The sequence below is a fragment of the Thalassophryne amazonica genome, chromosome 14 (assembly GCF_902500255.1).
Source record: "Thalassophryne amazonica chromosome 14, fThaAma1.1, whole genome shotgun sequence".
Classification (NCBI taxonomy): Eukaryota; Metazoa; Chordata; class Actinopteri; order Batrachoidiformes; family Batrachoididae; genus Thalassophryne; species Thalassophryne amazonica.
This window is the reverse complement of record NC_047116.1, coordinates 75,450,134-75,473,435: the sequence shown is the minus strand read 5'-3', so window position 1 is coordinate 75,473,435 and position 23,302 is coordinate 75,450,134. Positions and strand designations below refer to the sequence as shown.

Below are 23,302 nucleotides of genomic sequence, written 5' to 3'. Positions count from 1 at the left end.
GAGCCGTTCATTATGCGGGACAAAACCACCTCGGTGTTGGTCTCACAGGACGCCTTAAAGGTGGATTTCAGATGGATTCCGGTTGCTTTTCAGTCGTGTGATTATCCGATTGTGATTGTGCATGAGCTGGACATGCCCCGACATGTCCTGGAAGGCTTCATCACAGCGTTGCTTTGCACCATGCGGCTCCACCACGCGTCGCGGTGGAGCCACTCCTCTTTCCATGACAAAAACTCCTGTAACAGTAGAATGTGCCGTTCATTTCTAAACTGGACGCTGTCTTGATCCGGTATGTCGTCTGACTAACACAGGAATTGTGAAAAGACGTGGACATCAGCACTTTTTCAGCACATTAAGACAGACGTGCGGAGGAGTTCTGCACGTCGCCGTGGAGCCGCATGGCGCAAAGCAACGCCATGATGAAGCCTTCCAGGACATGTTGGGGCATGTCCAGCTCATGCACAATCACAATCGGATAATCACACGACTGAAAAGCAACTGGAATCCATCTGAAAGCCACCTCAAAGCCATCCTGTGAGACCAACACCGAGGTGGTTTTGTGCCGCGTAATGAACGGTTCCGTGGCGCATCCCTCTGCTTTTCTTTCCATGAAAAAAACTCCTGTAACAGTGGAATGTGCCAAAAAAGTGCTGATGTCCACTCCTTCTGCCTTTTTGTGAAAGTCAGACAAGGTCCCAGATCAACAAAGCCTTCACGTTGGAAATGATCTGGTTGTTTCAGTGGGGTCTGAGCATGTCGATCGGCGCTCGGAGCGCGGTGCGCTTTCAGCAGTTGTGAGCTGTCCTTAAAGCAGCAGTAACACTCCTTAATCCGTATAATCCCCATAAAATCGTCCCTGAAAGCCATATTAATTTTCCGAACGGTGTCCACCTGGAGGTCTCTCACAGTTTCTGGAAAAAAATTGATGCAGCAAAGCTCTAAATCGTTCAGACATTTATTCGCAATAAAAATCCGACAAGAGGGGTGGACCAGTGCTCACACAAAGCCTGCTCACAGGCGAATGACGCAACCGACAGGCGTGAAAAAACTCACGCATGCGCACAAAGGTTCAAGCTTGTCTGATGCAATCACACGTGATTCAAATCCATATGGTTTTTGAAAAAAATAAAAAGGTCCGATACTTTTCTAACAGACCTCGTATATTATGAAAGAACAGGTTGTCCTAAAAAAAGAGACATAAAACTTGATTGTGGGATGCAGGGAGAGCTGTTAACAGCAATAATAAAACATTTATGCCAGGCGAGTGAAATATCCAAAAAAAAATGCCCTCGGACCCCAGAGGGTTAAACATAGCGGACACAGATTATTTGTAATATTTGTTTTAGCAAGTTTTCAGGGTCTCATGCATGCAGCCTCTTACTAATGTGATGAAAGGCATAATAAACTACATTTTGTTAGTATAATGTTCATTTGCAATTATCGTAATGTGATTTCTATGTTATTTAGACTGCAGTGACTCTGGTGCACAAGGGATTAGGGCAAATGCAGTTCTCAATGGTGCTGACATCTCGCAGTGAAAGCCACCTCTCTGAGATTTTGTGAGATTTTGCGGGATTTGAAACCTCAGTAGGGTGAATGAAGGTGACGAGCTAATTTTAAAGTCCCAATCACCTGTCCCAGTCATCTGCATAATCTTGGCCCTTCATTGCACCTCCGGTTTAGACTTTTCTCATGTATACTAGTTTGATGTGACTTTTGTTTTAATGTGGTGTTTTATTATAAATAAATTGAGTTGGATTGCTTGATATACCTCTTCCTTTAAATTCTAGAACTGATATTTTCAGTCTGTCACTAAGTTTCTGTCTGTAACTCCATTAAAACTACTGCATATTTAGGTCTGAAATTTTTGGTTCTGATAGCTACAGGTGTGGTCCAGTAAACCTCCTATTTTGCACCATGATGTCATCTTTTAATATACAAAATGGCATAAACTAATAGACAGGCAAATGTGTTAAGTTGCTTATGTTAATCATACTTTCCTGGTGACCACAAAGATCACTGTTGCTAACTGTGAAGTACTAAATGATGGTTTCGGTTTGTTTTGAAGTCAGGGCATATTGTTAATAAATGGGTTGAAATCACCAGGTCTAACCTTTTTTTCATGATCCAGTAAGCAGGTGACTCATGGATGAGGACTTCCATGACTGGACCAGGGCAAGGTGATGCCCACGTAATGCCTGGCTGCAGCAGAAGGATGTTTAGGAGATCAGAAGAGCAGAGGATTGGCCACTGGTCCACCTGAGTGGTCACCAGCCCGAGTCCCAAAGCAAACCCATTGCATGATGGGTGTGGTTGTGCACAAGACCAGTCATCACCAGTGACCTTTAAAACTGACCTGGTATTCCTCACAGCCTTTGTTCTGAAAAGAGCTGCAGGGGTGAAGTCTACGAAGAATCTTAATTTAGTTTAATGTAATAACATAAAAACTGTAGTTGACACAACTGAGGTGAGAAGTGTTTCAAACACGTCACTGCCTCGCTTCTTGAGCTTGGTGTCAACTGCCACCTTGTGGCCAAATGTGACAACAGCAGTTTGACTGTAATATTTAATATTCGACTGTAAGTAACAGAAGTGTGCGAAAGTCTTCTGCACAAGCGGTTTTAGTTTTTTTTTTTTCTTATATTAGGATGTCAATAAAAGAGCAACTTATTTTTTTTATTAAAACAAAATTCATCCAAAAATAAATGAATAAATAAATAAAGAAGCTCACAGAAAATGTCTATTGTTCATAAAATATCAAACCTGTTCAAAGAACAAGCACATTATTTTGTAGATGTACAGTCCAGTGCCTGAGTCCACAAAGTCAACAGACAGGACGAATACTGAATTACTCAGTATCATATTTTTAATAAACCATGACACAATTTTGCAGAAATAATGTTAAACATAAGATTAACATTCTTACACGCCTTCTCTCGCTGACGCATACAAACATATCTTATTTCATATCATGCTGCTTAACGCTGTTATCGTGGACATTTGAGTTTTTAAAAACTGAAGTAGTGAATTGTGAGTTGTTCCATATCTCTTAGGTTGGAACAGTGAATTTTATTTATTTATTCATTTATTTATTTTACGACACACATTAGCAAGACAAAAACACGAAACTGGTACACTTTAATAAAACATCACATTTCTTCAAAAATCTAAATTCAGCTACTGTCAGTAGCGCCTCCCACTGGATTATAAACAGCCACGGACCTTGCAATTTTTACATCTTAGATTACACTGTAAATAACATGTCTATTGTCTCTTGCACCTTATTGTGTTTATATTTTATTTTTATTTATTTTATCTTTTATATTTAATCTTTGCTGCTACTGTTGTCACCAACGAAGTTTCGAATGACAATAAAGTCTCTCTTATCTTATCTTATCTTATTCAACATTTAGGCGAAAATGATGCATGACCCATTAAGACGGTTTTTGTGTTCATTTCTTTTATTTCTTTCCTGTTGTTTTGTATCTACAGAGCAGCTGCTGCATAAATCAGGCTTTCAATTAATTAAATAAATCATCATAAATTGTAAATTTATGTAAATTTGATAGCTTAACTATTTTTATTTTTATTTTGATAGTATCTGTACCTGGATGTGTTGCTGTATGTGGGTAAATGATTTTAAAAAATATTGAAAACATTAAAAAGTTCATTCAATAGTTCAGCACAGTTGAACCCAAAATGGTGCCATGTTCTGAGCTGACGCCACTCTCTCTATCTAGGCACTCTAGTATCTCTAAACTCCCCCTCCCCAACCGTGACGGCTATATAAAGAAAGTGTTGCCGTGGAATAAGGAATAATGCCCGTGAAAACATATTCGGGTATAGCAAAACAACGAATCCAATACGACAATTCCCCCCCCTCACGGCGACAAAAGTTCTGTCAGAAGTGGGATTCGAACCCACGCCTCCATTCGGAGACCAGAAGTCCCATTCAATTGGAAGGGTTTCACCTTGAGTCTGGCGCCTTAGACCACTCGGCCATCCTGACAGCTGCTAAACGCTGACGTTTATCAGCTTTTAGTATGTTTTATTGACTACTTTGCGATTTGTCTCGTTGCTGCTGATTATTTAAACCGCTCAGTTTCCATTTTATAAAGAGTTTCTACGCACGTGTTTGACGGCATTAAACTTGACGACCACCACGGGGCGCTGTAACTACGTTTCATAATGAGCCACGTGACGTCCCGCCCACGTTACGTCACCAGCTCCGCTGTCAGTGATTCCGTGAAATAAAAGCAATTGTTTGTTGTTTTTCAGGAACGGCATCGTATGGTTTAAACATGTCGATTTACCGGAATACCGTCTGGTTTGTGAAAGGACTGCAGGAGTACACAAGGTAAGTACACCGAGCTGAGTTTACACACACAACGAGTGCTCGTGTCCTGTTGCATAACGCCTGTGTTATCTAAACATTATTAATATGAAAGGATTATATTAGCTTTATAACGGAAAATAATTCCTGTCTGATGTCTTCAAGGGGAGACAACTGGACTTTTTTCTTCGATACTGACAGTATGTAAGCAGTACAGAGGTTATGCAGCTTATAATTCAGTAAAAGTATGACAGTAAGACACTCCGAGTCTTCCATGGCCTAATATCGCTCTGTGGTGCAAATTTATTGAGAATCCGTGAAGTAGTTTGAAAGTAATCCTTCAAAACCTAAATGATAGAGGTAGGCGGATCGATCCTAATATCGATAATATCGATACCAACGCTGGTATTGATATTGAACGATCCTCGTGTAAAAAGATTGATACTCAAGCTTTCTTTCTCTCCCGCACGCACTGACTGCTGCACATGCAGATTCATCAAAGTCTACTCTGTAAGTGCAGTGCTGTGCTGTGTCACACAGCACGGACCAGCCCTCTACCTCAGGAGATTTTGTTTTAAGTTGTGTTGAGTGATTTTTTTTTTTTTTTAACAAAATGTTGATTGTGATAATAAAGTACTATGTTGTCACATACAATGTTTGGCAACATTCTGTCCTAGGTCTTTTGGATCCTTTGGATCTATGAAGCTTAAATATGAAAAAGTATTGGTATCGATATCGGCGACACTGGGCCTGTATTTACTTGGTATCGGATCAATACCAAAATTCCCGGTATTGCCCACCTCTACTATATGAAGGGAATCTTGATCCAGAATCCGGATCCAGATCACCTCCAAAATGTAATGGAGTCTTCCATGGCTTAATATGTATCTGTGTTTAAAAAATTTCATCAAAATCCATGCAGTAGTTTTGATGCAATCCTTCAAAGCGTATATAAAGTGAAACTTGATCCAGAATCCGGATCTGGATCACCTCCGAAATTTAATGGAGTCTTCCTCTATGGTCTGATATCTATCTGTTGTGCAAATTTATTAAGAATCCGTGAAGTAGTTTCGAAGTAATCCTTCAGAACCTATATGAAGGGAAATCTTGATCCAGAATCTGGATCCAGATCACCTCCAAAATGTAATGGAGGCTTCCATGGCCTAATATGTATCTGTGTTGAAAATTTCATCAAAATCCATGCAGTAGTTTTGATGCAATCCTTCAAAGCCTATATAAAGTGAAGTTTGATCCAGAATCTGGATCTGGACCACCTCCAAAATTTAATGGAGTCTTCCTCCATGGCCTAATATCTATCTGTGGTGAAAATTTATTGAGAATCCGTGAAGTAGTTTTGAAGTAATCCTTCAAAACCTATATGAAGGGAAATCAAAAATTTGGTGAGAATCCGTAAAGTAGTAGTAAAGTGAATCTTGATCCAGAATGCGGATTCAAAACTGGATGACCTCCAAAATTAATAATATTTATCCATGGTGACAATTTGGTGAGAATCCGTTAAGCAGTTATGATGTAATCCTTCAAAGCCTGTGTGTGTGTGTGTGTGTGTGTGTGTGTGTGTGTGTGTGTGTGTGTGTGTGTGTGTGTGTGTGTGTGTGTGTGTGTGTGTGTGTGTGTGTGTGTGTGTGTGTGTGTGTGTGTGTGTGTGTGTGTGTGTATGTATGTATGTATGTATGTATGTATGTATATATGTGTATATATATATATATATATATGTGTATATATATATATATATATGTATATATATATATATATATATATATATGTTCTCCACTCAGATTGCAATAGCCAATCACAGATTAGCCTTTCTGTCCATCATTTACCTGTATTTTGGCATGCTTGGCGCCAGAAAGTTATGTTGGATCCAAAAGGATCCAAAAAGGCTAGGACCAAAAGTTATATTGGATCGGTTCCCACTGACCAATAGTGTTAGAGCTTACTGCCAACAGCTAGCCAATCAGAGCGCGGCATACGAAGGTCAGGAACTAGCTGACAGACACTGGTTGAAAAAATGGCAACAAACATGTCAACAACAGCAGAAAATCGTCTGCCAGCGAGGTTTGCTGAGTTCACAGAGGAGGAACTGGTGGAAATATTGAACTCCAAGGATGCCAAAGACACTAAGAAGGTAGACAAGCACGCTACTGACGTTTTAGAAGCATTCATCGCATCAAAATCGTCGACAACAGCAATTGATGCTGAATCAACAAACTGTCACTGGACAGAACTTGACAGGCAAGGGCTTGCAAAATTGTTACGAAAATTTTCACAGCAAAATAAATTGATCTAGTTTACTTGACTCTTTGTTGTTTGCTTAATTTGGGAGGGGGGTGGAGAACATAATTGATGGATGGCAAGTCGTCCGCCGAGTCCAATATAACTTTTCTGAATCCAATATTTCTCTATGATGGACTCCTTACCATCCATTATTGGTATTTTATATATATATATATATATATATATATATATATATATATATATATACGAGGGTCTGTCAATAAAGTATAGGTCCTTTTTATTTTTTTCAAAAACTATATGGATTTCATTCATATGTTTTTACGTCAGACATGCTTGAACCCTCGTGCGCATGCGTGAGTTTTTCCACGCCTGTCGGTGACGTCATTCGCCTGTGAGCACTCCTTGTGGGAGGAGTCGTCCAGCCCCTCGTCTGAATTCCTTTGTCTGAGAAGTTGCTGAGAGACTGGCGCTTTGTTTGATCAAAATTTTTTCTAAACCTGTGAGACACATCGAAGTGGACACGGTTCGAAAAATTAAGCTGGTTTTCTGTGAAAATTTTAACGGCTGATGAGAGATTTTCAGATGATACTGTCGCTTTAAGGACTTCCCACAGAGCGAGACGTCGTGCAGCGCTCTCAGGCGCCATCGTCAGCCTGTTTCAAGCTGAAAACCTCCACATTTCAGGCGCTATTGATCCAGGACGTCGTGAGAGAACAGAGAAGTTTCAGAAGAAGTCGGTTTCAGCATTTTATCCGGCTATTCCACTGTTAAAGGAGGTTTTTTAATGAAAGACATGCGGGCGGATTGCAGCGTTGGCTCCGTTGGAAGCCTTAAGGACAAGTTGGAACATGTCCAGCTGTTAAACAATTTCTCATATACTCACACCACTGAAAGCCATCAAAAGCCGCCTGGATTTTACAAATGGTTATCAACACAGAGGTGTTTTTCCTGTGCCGCCACACCGCGCTGGCTGCGGCTTGTTTGTGGCATATCCGAGTGGACACTATTCGAGAAATTAAGCTGGTTTTCGGTGAAAAGTTTAACGGCTGATGAAAGATTATGGGGTGTTTCTGTTGCTGTAAGGACTTCCCACGGAGCGGGCCTCGAAGCGCAGATTGCTGTCAGGCGCCGTGGGGTGTCCTTAAAGCAACACTACCAGACCAAAATCTCTCATCAGCCGTTTAAATTTTTACCGAAAACCAGCTGAATTTATCGAATGGTGTCCACTCAGTTGTGCCTTACATTTTTTGAAAAATTTTTTATCAAACAAAGCAGCAGTCTCTGAGCCATTCCTAAACAATGAAAAAACGACGAGAGGGTGGGCCACTCAAAGACTGCCCACAGGCGAATGACGTAACCGACAGGCGTGAAAAAACTCTCACATGCCCACGAGGGTTCAAGCATGTCTGATGTAATCACACGTGATTCAAATCCATATGGTTTTTGAAAAAAATAATAAGGTCCGTTACTTTTATCACAGACCTCGTAAGCTTGGCTCATAAAGTCATAAAAGCTGTGCATTTAATGATAAAACCACTGCGGTATTGTATCACTTCCTGTTCCGGAGCACAGCAGTGTTTTGCTGTATCTGTTAGCTATTTAATCTGCGCAGTTAGATTGATCTGGTTAACTAGATAACGATTTGTTTCACAGTGTAATCTTCACGTGCCTTAACTAAAGCACTCCCTCTGCTGAATCGCCTCTAAATTATTTACACATTATTCACTTTGTGTGTTTTTAGGAATCCGCTAGCTTAGTGCAGCTACTAGCTCTTAGCCGGTTTAGCATGGCGGCTTCTCCTGTCTCTCCTGCACTTTTCTGCTATGGGTGTGAAATGTTTAGTTATTCCTCGGCCTCCTTTAGCAGTAATGGTACTTGTAATAAGTGTAGCTCATTCGTAGCTTTGGAGGCCAGGCTGGGTGAATTGGAGACTCGGCTCCGCACCGTGGAAAATTCTACAGCTAGCCAGGCCCCTGTAGTCGGTGCGGACCAAGGTAGCTTAGCCGCCGTTAGTTTCCCTCTGGCAGATCCCGAGCAGCCGGGAAAGCAGGCCGACTGGGTGACTGTGAGGAGGAAGCGTAGTTCTAAACAGAAGCCCCGTGTACACCGCCAACCCGTTCACATATCTAACCGTTTTTCCCCCACTCGACGACACACCCGCCGAGGATCAAACTCTGGTTATTGGCGACTCTGTTTTGCGAAATGTGAAGTTAGCGACACCAGCAACCATAGTCAATTGTCTTCCGGGGGCCAGAGCAGGCGACATTGAAGGAAATTTGAAACTGCTGGCTAAGGCTAAGTGTAAATTTGGTAAGATTGTAATTCACGTCGGCAGTAATGACACCCGGTTACGCCAATCGGAGGTCACTAAAATTAACATTGAATCGGTGTGTAACTTTGCAAAAACAATGTCGGACTCTGTAGTTTTTCTCTGGGCCCCTCCCCAATCGGACCGGGAGTGACATGTTTAGCCGCATGTTCTCCTTGAATTGCTGGCTGTCTGAGTGGTGTCCAAAAAATGAGGTGGGCTTCATAGATAATTGGCAAAGCTTCTGGGGAAAACCTGGTCTTGTTAGGAGAGACGGCATCCATCCCACTTTGGATGGAGCAGCTCTCATTTCTAGAAATCTGGCCAATTTTCTTAAATCCTCCAAACCGTGACTATCCAGGGTTGGGACCAGGAAGCAGAGTTGTAGTCTTACACACCTCTCTGCAGCTTCTCTCCCCCTGCCATCCCCTCATTACCCCATCCCTGTAGAGACGGTGCCTGCTCCCATACCACCAATAACCAGCAAAAATCTATTTAAGCATAAAAATTCAAAAAGAAAAAAATAATATAGCACCTTCAACTGCACCACAGACTAAAACAGTTAAATGTGGTCTATTAAACATTAGGTCTCTCTCTTCTAAGTCCCTGTTAGTAAATGATATAATAATTGATCAACATATTGATTTATTCTGCCTTACAGAAACCTGGTTACAGCAGGATGAATATGTTAGTTTAAATGAGTCAACACCCCCGAGTCACACTAACTGCCAGAATGCTCGTAGCACGGGCCGAGGCAGAGGATTAGCAGCAATCTTCCATTCCAGCTTATAAATTAATCAAAAACCCAGACAGAGCTTTAATTCATTTGAAAGCTTGACTCTTAGTCTTGTCCATCCAAATTGGAAGTCCCAAAAACCAGTTTTATTTGTTATTATCTATCGTCCACCTGGTCGTTACTGTGAGTTTCTCTGTGAATTTTCAGACCTTTTGTCTGACTTAGTGCTTAGCTCAGATAAGATAATTATAGTGGGCGATTTTAACATCCACACAGATGCTGAGAATGACAGCCTCAACACTGCATTTAATCTATTATTAGACTCAATTGGCTTTGCTCAAAATGTAAATGAGTCCACCCACCACTTTAATCATATCTTAGATCTTGTTCTGGCTTATGGTATGGAAATTGAAGACTTAACAGTATTCCCTGAAAACTCCCTTCTGTCTGATCATTTCTTAATAACATTTACATTTACTCTGATGGACTACCCAGCAGTGGGGAATAAGTTTCATTACACTAGAAGTCTTTCAGAAAGCACTGTAACTAGGTTTAAGGATATGATTCCTTCTTTATGTTCTCTAATGCCATATATCAACACAGTGCAGAGTAGCTACCTAAACTCTGTAAGTGAGATAGAGTATCTCGTCAGTAGTTTTACATCCTCATTGAAGACAACTTTGGATGCTGTAGCTCCTCTGAAAAAGAGAGCTTTAAATCAGAAGTGCCTGACTCCATGGTATAACTCACAAACTCGCAGCTTAAAGCAGATAACCTGTAAGTTGGAGAGGAAATGGCGTCTCACTAATTTAGAAGATCTTCACTTAGCCTGGAAAAAGAGTCTGTTGCTCTATAAAAAAGCCCTCCGTAAAGCTAGGACATCTCACTACTCATCACTAATTGAAGAAAATAAGAACAACCCCAGGTTTCTTTTCAGCACTGTAGCCAGGCTGACAAAGAGTCAGAGCTCTATTGAGCCGAGTATTCCTTTAACTTTAACTAGTAATGACTTCATGACTTTCTTTGCTAATAAAATTTTAACTATTAGAGAAAAAATTACTCATAACCATCCCAAAGACATATCGTTATCTTTGGCTGCTTTCAGTGATGCCAGTATTTGGTTAGACTCTTTCTCTCCGATTGTTCTGTCTGAGTTATTTTCCTTAGTTACTTCATCCAAACCATCAACATGTCTATTAGACCCCATTCCTACCAGGCTGCTCAAGGAAGCCCTACCATTATTTAATGCTTCGATCTTAAATATGATCAATCTATCTTTATTAGTTGGCTATGTACCACAGGCTTTTAAGGTGGCAGTAATTAAACCATTACTTAAAAAGCCATCACTTGACCCAGCTATCTTAGCTAATTATAGGCCAATCTCCAACCTTCCTTTTCTCTCAAAAATTCTTGAAAGGGTAGTTGTAAAACAGCTAACTGATCATCTGCAGAGGAATGGTCTATTTGAAGAGTTTCAGTCAGGTTTTAGAATTCATCATAGTACAGAAACAGCATTAGTGAAGGTTACAAATGATCTTCTTATGGCCTCAGACAGTGGACTCATCTCTGTGCTTGTTCTGTTAGACCTCAGTGCTGCTTTTGATACTGTTGACCATAAAATTTTATTACAGAGATTAGAGCATGCCATAGGTATTAAAGCCACTGCGCTGCGGTAGTTTGAATCATATTTATCTAATAGATTACAATTTGTTCATGTAAATGGGGAATCTTCTTCACAGACTAAGGTTAATTATGGAGTTCCACAAGGTTCTGTGCTAGGACCAATTTTATTCACTTTATACATGCTTCCTTTAGGCAGTATTATTAGACGGCATTGCTTAAATTTTCATTGTTACGCAGATGATACCCAGCTTTATCTATCCATGAAGCCAGAGGACACACACCAATTAGCTAAACTGCAGGATTGTCTTACAGACATAAAGACATGGATGACCTCTAATTTCCTGCTTTTAAACTCAGATAAAACTGAAGTTATTGTACTTGGCCCCACAAATCTTAGAAACATGGTGTCTAACCAGATCCTTACTCTGGATGGCATTACCCTGACCTCTAGTAATACTGTGAGAAATCTTGGAGTCATTTTTGATCAGGATATGTCATTCAATGCGCATATTAAACAAATATGTAGGACTGCTTTTTTGCATTTACGCAATATCTCTAAAATTAGAAAGGTTTTGTCTCAGAGTGATGCTGAAAAACTAATTCATGCATTTATTTCCTCTAGGCTGGACTATTGTAATTCATTATTATCAGGTTGTCCTAAAAGTTCCCTGAAAAGCCTTCAGTTAATTCAAAATGCTGCAGCTAGAGTACTAACGGGGACTAGAAGGAGAGAGCATATCTCACCCATATTAGCCTCTCTTCACTGGCTTCCTGTTAATTCTAGAATAGAATTTAAAATTCTTCTTCTTACTTTTAAGGTTTTGAATAATCAGGTCCCATCTTAACTTAGGGACCTCATATTACCATATCACCCCAATAGAGCGCTTCGCTCTCAGACTGCAGGCTTACTTGTAGTTCCTAGGATTTGTAAGAGTAGAATGGGTCCTCTCCTGTGGAACCAGCTCCCAATTCAGATCAGGGAGACAGACACCCTCTCTACTTTTAAGATTAGGCTTAAAACTTTCCTTTTTGCTAAAGCTTATAGTTAGGGCTGGATCAGGTGACCCTGAACCATCCCTTAGTTATGCTGCTATAGACGTAGACTGCTGGGGGGTTCCCATGAAGCACTGAGTGTTTCTTTCTCTTTTTGCTCTGTATGCACCACTCTGCATTTAATCATTAGTGATTGATCTCTGCTGCCCTCCACAGCATGTCTTTTTCCTGGTTCTCTCCCTCAGCCCCAACCAGTCCCAGCAGAAGACTGCCCCTCCCTGAGCCTGGTTCTGCTGGAGGTTTCTTCCTGTTAAAAGGGAGTTTTTTCTTCCCACTGTTGCCAAGTGCTTGCTCACAGGGGGTCGTTTTGACCGTTGGGGTTTTTACGTAATTATTGTATGGCCTTGCCTTACAATATAAAGCGCCTTGGGGCAACTGTTTGTTGTGATTTGGCGCTATATAAATAAAATTGATTGATTGATTGATAAAACCACCAGACATGGTGAATTTAGATTAATGTGTACCTGTAAATACAAATTGGCAGGTACTTGAAAATGCCTGAGACTGAAAGAAATAACCATAACTATGAATATTTCTACAATCAAATTATCTTTTGTGTATATTAATACCTTGATCTTCTCCTGCAAGATGGTATAAGGTGTCACATCTATGTATGTGGAATGAGCTATAATACTAGATTTACTTTGTGCATTGTCCATCCATGCCCGAGTATGACTCTAGTAACATACCCAGAGGTGACTGATGCACTGCTCAATCTAAGTTGTGCCCCAGATCAAGAAATTTCTCATCCTTATGTGTGACCACACCAGCATTTGCACAAATGAAACGAGGCTTGAAAAAAGCGTTTTCTGAAGAAGAGGTGACCAGCTGCAATTCCACTGACGTGTGCAGTACCAGGCAGAGTCAGAGTCTGTTAGCTGTCAGGGAGTGAGGTTTACTGACTACCATGTGCACAGTGACTCATGCTGGTCTCTGTCACACAGAAATAAACATGTCAGCAGGCTGGTTAAAAAAAGAGGTCTTTGTCTCTACAGCTTGTTTTCCCCTTTATGACAACTGTATGGAGGTGACTTATTTATTTATTTATTTGTATGTTATTATTTATTTGTATGTTTTTATTTATTTTAGATCATTGCAGTAGTGTTTAAAGTAGTAACATTATGGCGTGAAATATTAAAGTAGCTGGTGTGGTGATGGCTCTTCAAATCAGGTTTTTCTGAATTCGATTCAGCAGTAAAACAGTTGTAGGTGGTGACGTCACGGCATGAGTTTGTGTTTGTTTGTTTGTTTCCTTACTCGTGAGAACACAGCTTGGAACCTTTTCATCCCCTGTGTAGATAAAACAGAATGATTTATGGTGTTGTATGCTGTGCTGAACAGGAGTGGCTACGAAGCTGCAGCAAAGCATTTTACTGCAGCGGATCTGGACGTGAACCTGGACGGGCGGTCCTTCATGATAACAGGAGCCAACAGTGGGATTGGGAAGGCCACAGCGCAGGAAATCGCCAACAGAGGTGAGTAGTGAGTGCAAAATCCCACCAATTTGTCTAGTTTGGAGTCAAAATAGTGAAATTACACTTAATATAAGACAGAATCACAAGGAAGGGTCCCATCACATCTTGATGATTTAGCCTGCGTTTGCCGACCGTATTAAAACCGCTGGCGTATGCGGGCGTACCTCGAATAAATTAAAGCAGCTGTTACACCTTGATGATTTAACTGGCGTATACTGTCAATATTTAAGTGTTCCACCTGTGGTGGAAACTCAAACCAAGCCAGATTTAACTGTTCTGACACATAGAATACTGTGCAGCACCGACCTGAACCACTCTTGGAAACGGGGCTGCACAGTATTGTATGTGTCAGAACAGTTAAATCTGGCTTGGTTTGAGTTTCCACCACAGGTGGAACACTTAAATATTGACAAGCACGGCATCAAGCATGAGCACAGTGTCACGCAGTGTCTCCGTTCCACATGGAGGCAGAATTGAGTAATTTGAACATTATTTTATTTTTTGTGGATCATGGGATAATTTCATCGTGTGCACACAGAATCGACTGATCCCTGTGGTAACTGAGGTGCTGTGAGTCTTTCAACTTGTGGTGCAAAGAGAGGCCTGGTGGAGGGAGAAGACAGAGCAACTGTGACACAAAGTGCCGGTGTCAGAGGGACTTCTCTTCACCCATGACAAGGAATTATTTTCAGATGTCATTTTCCAAAATCAGGAGCTTTATGTGGATACATGTTCAGCTGTGATGATGAATCCCACTGAAATGAACAGGTAAGACTTTATATTTACTCCGTGTGTAATGGTTTAATATTTTAAAACAATGTGTTTGCATGAAGACTGCAGCTTTCAGCCAATCAATGGCCAGCATTAATGGAAGTATTTCAACTTATGAGTAGGGTTGCGTATCAAGAACCGGTTCTTTTCGGGTATCATTAAGAACTGATTCGATCCACCGACATCAATAGCCTTTTTGATTAACAATTCCCTTATTGGTCCTTCAGAGTGCCCATTGTTTTTGAGGGTGTTTGTCGGGAAAATGATCATTTCTCTACATTGATTACAGACCTTGCAGCGGCTCTGTAATCAACCGTTTCTGCAGTGCGACTCCACTTTGAAGTGTGAACCAGTGAAGCAAATGCTTAGATCCACTGGCTCATTGATTCTTTGATTCACTGCTCTTCAGAAGCGGCAAGTCTGCTTCTTAACCCCTCTCAAAGCCATTAAAATATGTCAATCGTGACTCACTTTTATGTGAATTAAAATCACTAACTGGGACTGTTGTTGCAGTCAAGAAATGAGAATTGTCCTCCGTTCCATTGACACAGCTCCAGAGTCCGGTCAGAATTAATAACTTCAAAACGAATTGCCGCTTTAAATAAAATGACACCTCTTTCCAAACGTTGTAATACAGACAATAAACTACAATCGACTAAAATGTTTTTTCCTCCCAAAATGAGACGTACTGCATTCTTTATGAATTACATCCTGATGTGCAGCACAGCCGGCTGCAAGAGCTCATCTCAGATGTATGGAAAAACATTCATGCCAATAATGTCTGAAAGGAAATGCGTTTGACGAAAACTACAGGTTTTGTTTATTTCTATTTATGTCCGGAGATCAAGGATCCACCATGTAGAGTTTATTATGTCCAGAGTTTAAGGATCCAGTGACCAGTTTCATATTTATTACTTTAAGACTCAATAAAATGTTGTTGACATAGAAAACCTGTAAAGCCTACTTTTAGTACACAGAAACTTCACAAGAGATAAGGAATAAGGGAATCGATAATGAATTGGATCAATACCCATCCCTACTTATGAGTAAATTACTAGAAACGTGTGTCAACAATCGCATAACTTATCTACAACTTATGTCCTGCATGTGCAAGATGTATGAGTCATACGCTGGCATGCGTTGAAAATTTTCAGCATGCCCAAAATTTTTTGAGGTGCTTGGCGTATTATGACGCATATCAGTGTGCTTCAATGTGCTCTTAACTTGGACAAAACTTACCCATAACTTATTAGGCATATACTAGCATTGTTTAATACTGGCTAACTCTTCAAGGTGTGACAGGTCTTTAATGTTTTGAAATTAGCTAAGAAAGCTCTTTTTTAGCTTTTTAACTAGAGTTGGGAAATGTTCCATCGCTTTAAAATAACAGCAGTTTAAAAATCTTAAACTTGTTTAATCTCAAATATGACTCAAAATGTTTTTTTTTTTGTTTTTTTTTACATTTTAAAGCTAAAAACAAGTAATTACATCAGCCTGAAATTTTACTTAGTGGTTTTGTCTTAAACTGGGTGTAGTTAGATATTTAGACTATAAATTAACCTGATATGCTTGCAGCGTACGGGTTAGAAGTGTGGCGTGGGATTTGTTTGTTTTTTTTTTGTTGTTGTTGTTGTTGTCTCCCCCATTTCGTTGTCTCTTCGGCTCCTTGTTGAATGTGGGATGGAAGTTAGTAAGTGCTGATGATGCGTTTTGTTGATATGTCCACAGGAGGAACAATTCACATGGTGTGTCGAAACCAGGGCCGCGCAGATGAAGCCAAACGCAAAATAGTAGAACGGAGCAACAATCAGGTGAGTCCACGTGTCCAACACCATTTTAACAAAATGTTCACAAAGATGGCACAGCACTGGCAAATTACACTTCCATCGATTTGTCATTGGTCACTGAAAAATACTTGACAGCACATTTGATTGAATAATTTTAGTCATTTTAAAAGAAGCAGCGTGCATGTTTGTGCACATACATCCCCGGTGCAGCTTTTAAATATGAAATTCATGACTAACTAATGGATGCATGTATGACCTCCCCATCATCAAGGAAGACGTGTTGTGGACCAGAGCTGAGAGAAACAAACTGTATGTATTTACATCTGCATGTGTTAAACAGCCAAACTCTCTGGACTGTCCTCTTGCAATGTGGACAGGTCAAGGTCAAATCAGAGGTCATTGTCTAAAATATATTTACAAAGACTATGTCCCAGGAAGTAGCTGAGTAGATTAAACACTGCTCTGCTCTGTACATACAAATGTATCAGATCTCTGATGTCATTGATGTCATGTCAAATGTCCCGTTAAGGGAAGTAAAAAAAAATTAGCTGGCAGTGGTGAGGCACTGAATTAATCTGGATGCCTCGTTTGTTCCAGCTCGTACCAAAAGCAAATGACCCAAAATAAGAGAACAAAGATATGATTGTGGACAAGTGGAAGCTCATATTATTTGGACAAGTAAAAGTATTGAAAGCAACAAACCAAAACCAGCATCAGCAAAGACTCTAAGAGGCTTTTCCCCACATACATACACACACACACATATATATATATATATATATATATATATATATATATATATAATCCCAATTCCAATGAAGTTGGGACGTTGTGTAAAACGTAAATAAAAACAGAATACAATGATTTGCAAATCCTCTTCAACCTATATTCAATTGAATACACCACAAAGACAAGATATTTAATGTTCAAACTGATAAACTTTATTGTTTGTGTGCAAATATTTGCTTATTTTGAAATGGATGCCTGCAACATGGATCAAAAAAGCTGGGACAGTGGTATGTTTATCACTGTGTTACATCACCTTTCCTTCTAACAACACTCAATAAGCGTTTGGGAACTGAGGACACTAATTGTTGAAGCTTTGTAGGTGGAATTCTTTCCCATTCTTGCTTGATGTACGACTTCAGTTGTTCAACAGTCCGGGGTCTTCATTGTCGTATTTTGCGCTTAATAATGCACCACACATTTTCAATGGGTGACAGGTTTGGACTGCAGGCAGGCCAGTCTAGTACCTGCACTCTTTTACTACGAAGCCACGCTGTTGTAACGTGCAGAATGTGGCTTGGCATTGTCTTGCTGAAATAAGCAGGGACGTCCCTGAAAAAGATGTTGTTTGGATGGCAGCATGTGTTGTTCCAAACCTGGATGTACCTTTCAGCATTGATGGTGCCATCACAGATGTGTAAGTTGCCGATGCCATGGGCAAAGTCTGCATGAAAGACTTCAAATGTGTTTGTCTTTTAACCAAGTATTTACACTTAGTTTGGGGAGTCCACCTCTTATAGTTCTGCTGGACAAACTTTAGCCCATTAACTATTATATTTATAAGACATCAGCATTACAAAACCAAATGTTGGGCAAATATTTTGATTAAAATGATTGGCATTTAGCTTATGTCTAAAACAGGTTAACCTGGGCAATGTGTGTGTGTGTGTATGTATGTATATATATAATTAAATGTGTTATTGGAGTCTCCCCTGAAAACTGTGGAAGGACACGTAAATGGACTGCATTTATATAGTGCTTTTCCATCTGCATCAGACGCTCAAAGTGCTTTACACATAATGCCTCACATTCACCCCGATATAATGGTGCTGCCATACAAGGCGGTCACTACACACCGGGAGCAATAAGGGATTAAAGACCTTGCACAAGGGCCCTTAGTGATTTGTCAGTCAGGCTGGGATTTGAACCGAGGATCTTCTGGTCTCAGGCCCCAACGCCTTAACCACTAGACCATCACCTCCCACGTTGGAAAGTTGCTCTGAGGATGCTGGGCAGGGCCCTCAAACCCAGATAGGACACAAGTAGATAGGGAGAGAGTCTGCAGTGAAGGAGATTGAGCTCAACACTGTTTCTTTTTTTACATTTAGTTTTTGTTCCAAAAATTCCAAAAAAGATGTTTTAAGAAAGAGGAAGCTCGCTGTCAGTATCCACCCGAATTCAGAATCCCTGTTTTGTATGTAAGTGTCTGACATTAAATCACAATCTGTCAGATATTTTTTTATTCAGTTTGGTCAGTCAGTGTTAATGATGATCATGAAACATGTTCATCATATTTGCTAAAAAAAAAAAAGCCATTTTTATTCGGAATTAAGAAACTAAAACCAGATAATAGCTTTTTTGCTTAATAATTAATTATTAAAATAGATCATGATTGATTTGCTATTGATAACTAGGTGAATACTTTTTTTTTTCTGCACTAAACAACACATTAAACACAGTAGGCAGTTAATAAAACTTGAGAGTATAGAGTATATTTCACAGCTGGGTAAACTGTAATTATTGCCTCTACCAAACAACAGAGAGCAGTGTGGGGTTACATGAACGTTCCCCTCTGCATTTTTTTTTTTTTTTTTTTTAATTGAAGAAAGGTTTGGGCAGAGATTGTTCTTGAATCAGGAAAATGTCGATTACATTTTGAGTTGGATCCAAAATTCCACAAAAGCTTTTATTTTGTGTGCTTTTCTTTTTGTCTCTTTCCAGGTATTTTGTTATTTGGCTTTATGACATCACAGAGTTTTATATGCATGCTGCACAAAGTCTGGCAGAGTCCTAAAACCATCCTCTGTCTCATTTTAGTTGGACATCAGAGAGTTCTTTGCAGTTCTTTCATAACAGATCCAAGGAGTGTTGCACTTTCTAGTAAATCCTTTCGGCTTTACCTTTTTTCACTTCTGGTCACCACAGCAGATCCATATGGATCTGCATGTTGATTTGTCACAAGTTTACACCAGATACTTTTTTTGGGGGGGTGGGGGAATCAAAGGACCTTCTGCTCTGGAAATAAGTGCACTAACTACTTGGCTGGCATTCTGCCCAAAAATGATGGTTTTTATGAGGATTTTTTTAAAAAACTCAGTACATCTTGGATGAAGTCAGACATGTATCATATTTGGATGGCTGTTGTGGATGCTTCTGTAGAGTTTTGACGGGAAAAAAAGGTGGGAATGTTTCTCTCTCTCTCTCTCTGTGAATTCAGTCCCCTCCCTCTCCATGTTTTGTGTGTCCCAGAAGGTTCACGTCCATATCGTGGACTTGTCCAGCGCGAGGCGTGTTTGGGAGTTTGCCCAGAACTTCTCACAAAACAACACTGTCCATGTACTGGTAGGTAAATGTTGGCTCAAATCCTGTATTGTTGTTTAATAAGCGATGCCATTGCAGGTGTACATGCTTGTGATCACCTTGGTTTCTGTGTAGCTAACTTAAAAAATGCCCAGTCCAGTTTGGATCAAACTTTACCATGCATGTTGTACCAGTGGTGGGAAGAAATGAGTTTGTTTTTGTTAGGATTAGCCCTGCGCTAATATATAGTAAAATAGCAAATTTTACAGAAAGTAGTTTAGATATTTTCTTGTTGTCTAACTTCAGTGTTTTAAAAGCCAATGTAACATTTTCTCTACATGCCTGATACTTTGAAATGTGGGTGTGGTGTTGTTGGTCTCTCTGAGCAGTTTATTTATTGTGTTTACCAGATCAATAATGCCGGCTGTATGATCAATCAGAGAGAAGTAACTGAGGAGGGTTTGGAAAAGAACTTTGCCACAAATACACTCGGTAAGAAAGAAAAGCGCAACATCTGTTCACACATTCCCCATCATTCGGGTCAAGGATAAAAAAAAAAAAATAGACGTGTACAGCAAGACATACTCAAAATACAGTGTCAGGATATATGAAATTTTAGAACTATAATAAATCTATTCAAAGTTTTTTGTTTTCATTTGACGAGACAAACCAAAATTATCAAGTGTTAGTGTTTCAGTAAAAATAAATGCAACAAAATAATAATTATTTGAATCAGACATTGTACAATTCCAATGAAGTTGGGACATTGTGTAAAATGTAAATAAAAATAGAATACAATGATTTGCAAATCGTCTTCAATCTATATTCAATTGAGTACACCATAAAGACAAGATATTCAGATTTCAAATAAGTTGGGACGGGGCAACAAATGACTGGAAAGGTGATGAATTATAAACAGGTGAGCGTCATGATTGGGTATACAAGGAGCATCCCCAAAAGGCTCAGCCACTCACAAGCAAAGATGGGGTGAGGATCACCATTTTGTGAACAACTGCGTGAAAAAAGTCCAACAGTTTAAAAACAATGTTTCTCAATGTTCAATTGTAAGGAATTTAAGGATTCCATCATCTACAGTCCATAATATAATCAGAAGATTCAGAGCATCTGGAGAACTTCCTACACGTAAGCGGCAAGGCCGAAAACCAACATTGAATGCCCGTGACCTTCAGTCCCTCAGGCAGCACTGCATTAAAAACCAACATTATTGTGTAAAGGATCTTACCGCATGGGCTCAGGAACACTTCAGAAAACGATTGTCAGTTAACACAGTTCGTCACTACATCTACAACTGCAAGTTCAAACTCGACCACGCAAAGGGAAAGCCATACATCAACAACATCCAGAAATGCTGCCACCTTTTGTGGGCCCGAGCTCATTTGAAATGGACAGATGCAAAGTGGAAACGTGCTGTGGTCTGATGAGTCCACATTTCAATTTCACCATCAGTGATGTAAGGTACATCCAGGTTTTGGAGCAACACATGCTGCCATCCAAGCAACGTCTTTTTCAGGGACATCCCTGCTTATTTCAGCAAGACAGTGCCAAGCCACATTCTGCACATGTTACAACAGCGTGGCTTCGTAGTAAAAGAGTGCAGGTACTAGACTGGCCTGCCTGCAGTCCAGACCTGTTGCCCATTGAAAATGTATGGCGCATTATGAAGCGCAAAATAAGACAACAGAGACCCCGGACTGTTGAACAACTGAAGTTGTACATCAAGCAAGAATGGGAAAGAATTCCACCTACAAAGCTTCAACAATTAGTGTCCTCAGTTCCCAAACACTTATTGAGTGTTGTTAGAAGGAAAGGTGATGTAACACAGTGGTAAACATACCACCGCAAAAACAATCAAGTTTATCAGTTTGAACATTAAATATCTTGTCTTTGTGGCATATTCAATTGAATCTTGGTTGAAGAGGATTTGCAAATCACTGTATTCTGTTTTTATTTACATTTTACACAACATCCCAACTTCACTGGAATTGGGGTTGTAGTATTAAATTCAGTGATATCAGGTATCACTTTAAATGTCATCTTTTCCCTGTAGTTGTTGTCCCTTTTGCTGCTCTTGTTTGCTCGAGGTCACCAAAGTGGATACAGATCCTCATTTTTATTTGGTACAAGTTTTGCACCGGATGCCGCAACTTCCGTTTTACCTGGAGAAACACAAATAGCCCCTGGTGTTCCGAAGAGGTCTCCCATCCAAGTAACTAACCAGGCCCCTCACTGCTTAGCTTCTGAGATCTGACAGGATCAGGCTCACACACAGCAGACTGCTCAGTTGTCTTTTTCTTGTAGTTGTTGTTGTTGTTATTATTATTATTATCATCATTATTTAGTTGCTTATCTCTTTGAAGGAAGTTATGTTTTTGCTGTAATTTGTCTGAATTCTTCCCTGTGCTGGTAACAGGGTGCAGGTCTTGGACAGCAAAACTGTAGATGAATGAGTGAGTTTGTCCATCACAGCCAGCGTATGTGGACAATCACTGATGTTGGTCTGAATTAATAACTGCAAAGCAAATCGCCGGTTTAAATCAAATGACACCTCTTTCCAAACATTGTAATACAAACAATAGTGACCAAAACCTTTTTTTTTTTTCTCCCGAAGTGAGACGTCCTCCATTCTTTATGAATTACATCCTGACGTGCAGCGCAGCCGGCTACAAGAGCTTAGCTCAGAGTCTATGGAGTTAAATTTGTCTCATTAATATCTGAAAGGAAATGCTTTTGACAAAAACTACAGATTTTTATTTCTTTTTATTTCCAGAGATCAAGGATCCAGTGACCAAGTTCATATTTACTTACTTTAAGACTCAATAAAATGTTGTTGACATAGAAAACCTGTAAAGCCTACTTTTAGTACACAAAATTCACAAAAGGTGAACTCATCCCGCCTGCTCATCCCATCTGCTGTTAATCAGTGAAGTCACCTGGTGGAGTTGGTGGTTACAAAGAAACTACCCCACTCATTGCCCTGTCTGGAGTCAGGTTGACACCAATGTATTCAAGAAGACTTGAGGCTGTAATTGCTTTCAAAGGCGCATCAACAAAGTATTGAGTAAAAGGTGTGAATACTTATGCACATGTGATTTCTTAGTTTGTTTGTTTTTTTTGTTTGTTTTTTGTTTTTTTATAAATTTGCAGAAATTTCAGAAAACATCTCTCATGTTGTCATTATGGGGTGTTGTGAGTAAAAATTTGAGGGGAAAAATGAATATATTCCATTTAGGAATAAGGCTGGAACATAACAAAATGTGGAAAAAGTGAAGCACTGTGAATACTTGATGCACTGTAAAAGCTAGTCAGTCCAAGTTCAGTATGTACTTGTCCACATATGTTGTTTGTTTAAAAAAGAACTGAACAGTTTTCGGAAAATTGGTCAAAATATTGGTTGTTTCCTGTCTAGAACAAAAGGAGAATTGGGGGGGGTGTCATTGTTTGTTTTTGTTTTTTGCTTGAGGACAGTCTTCTGACTGAAAGCATGCACGTTAGATTAAAAAAGGCTTTGCACAGATTTGAGATTTTTTTTGTTTTGTTTCCTGAGTTAAAAAAAAAAAAAATCTATTTTCCTGATGTTGTTGATGATCATTTTCTTTACTTACTGGAACTATTTTGTGGTTCCCAGTGTGTGTT

The 23,302-nt window shown here is 39.8% G+C and overlaps 1 protein-coding gene and 1 non-coding gene across 2 annotated transcripts in view; one reads left to right on the top strand and one right to left on the bottom strand.

Moving 5' to 3' along the window:
- Positions 1 to 3,899: 3,899 nt before the first annotated feature.
- trnal-caa lies at positions 3,900 to 4,009 on the bottom strand. The gene is made up of 2 exons: positions 3,972 to 4,009; positions 3,900 to 3,945 (listed from the first exon to the last, which is right to left on the bottom strand). It is a non-coding gene; the product is annotated as a tRNA-Leu (tRNA).
- A 206-nt stretch (positions 4,010 to 4,215) lies between these two features.
- Positions 4,216 to 23,302, top strand: part of dhrs12 (dehydrogenase/reductase (SDR family) member 12) — a 32,173-nt gene continuing 13,086 nt past the window's right edge. Inside the window, exons 1-5 of the mRNA XM_034186766.1 lie at positions 4,216 to 4,357; positions 13,651 to 13,784; positions 16,284 to 16,366; positions 19,598 to 19,690; positions 20,059 to 20,140. Coding sequence (XP_034042657.1) covers positions 4,302 to 4,357; positions 13,651 to 13,784; positions 16,284 to 16,366; positions 19,598 to 19,690; positions 20,059 to 20,140 — 448 coding nt within the window. The 5' untranslated portion in view covers positions 4,216 to 4,301. The remainder of the gene's footprint in view (positions 4,358 to 13,650; positions 13,785 to 16,283; positions 16,367 to 19,597; positions 19,691 to 20,058; positions 20,141 to 23,302) is intronic.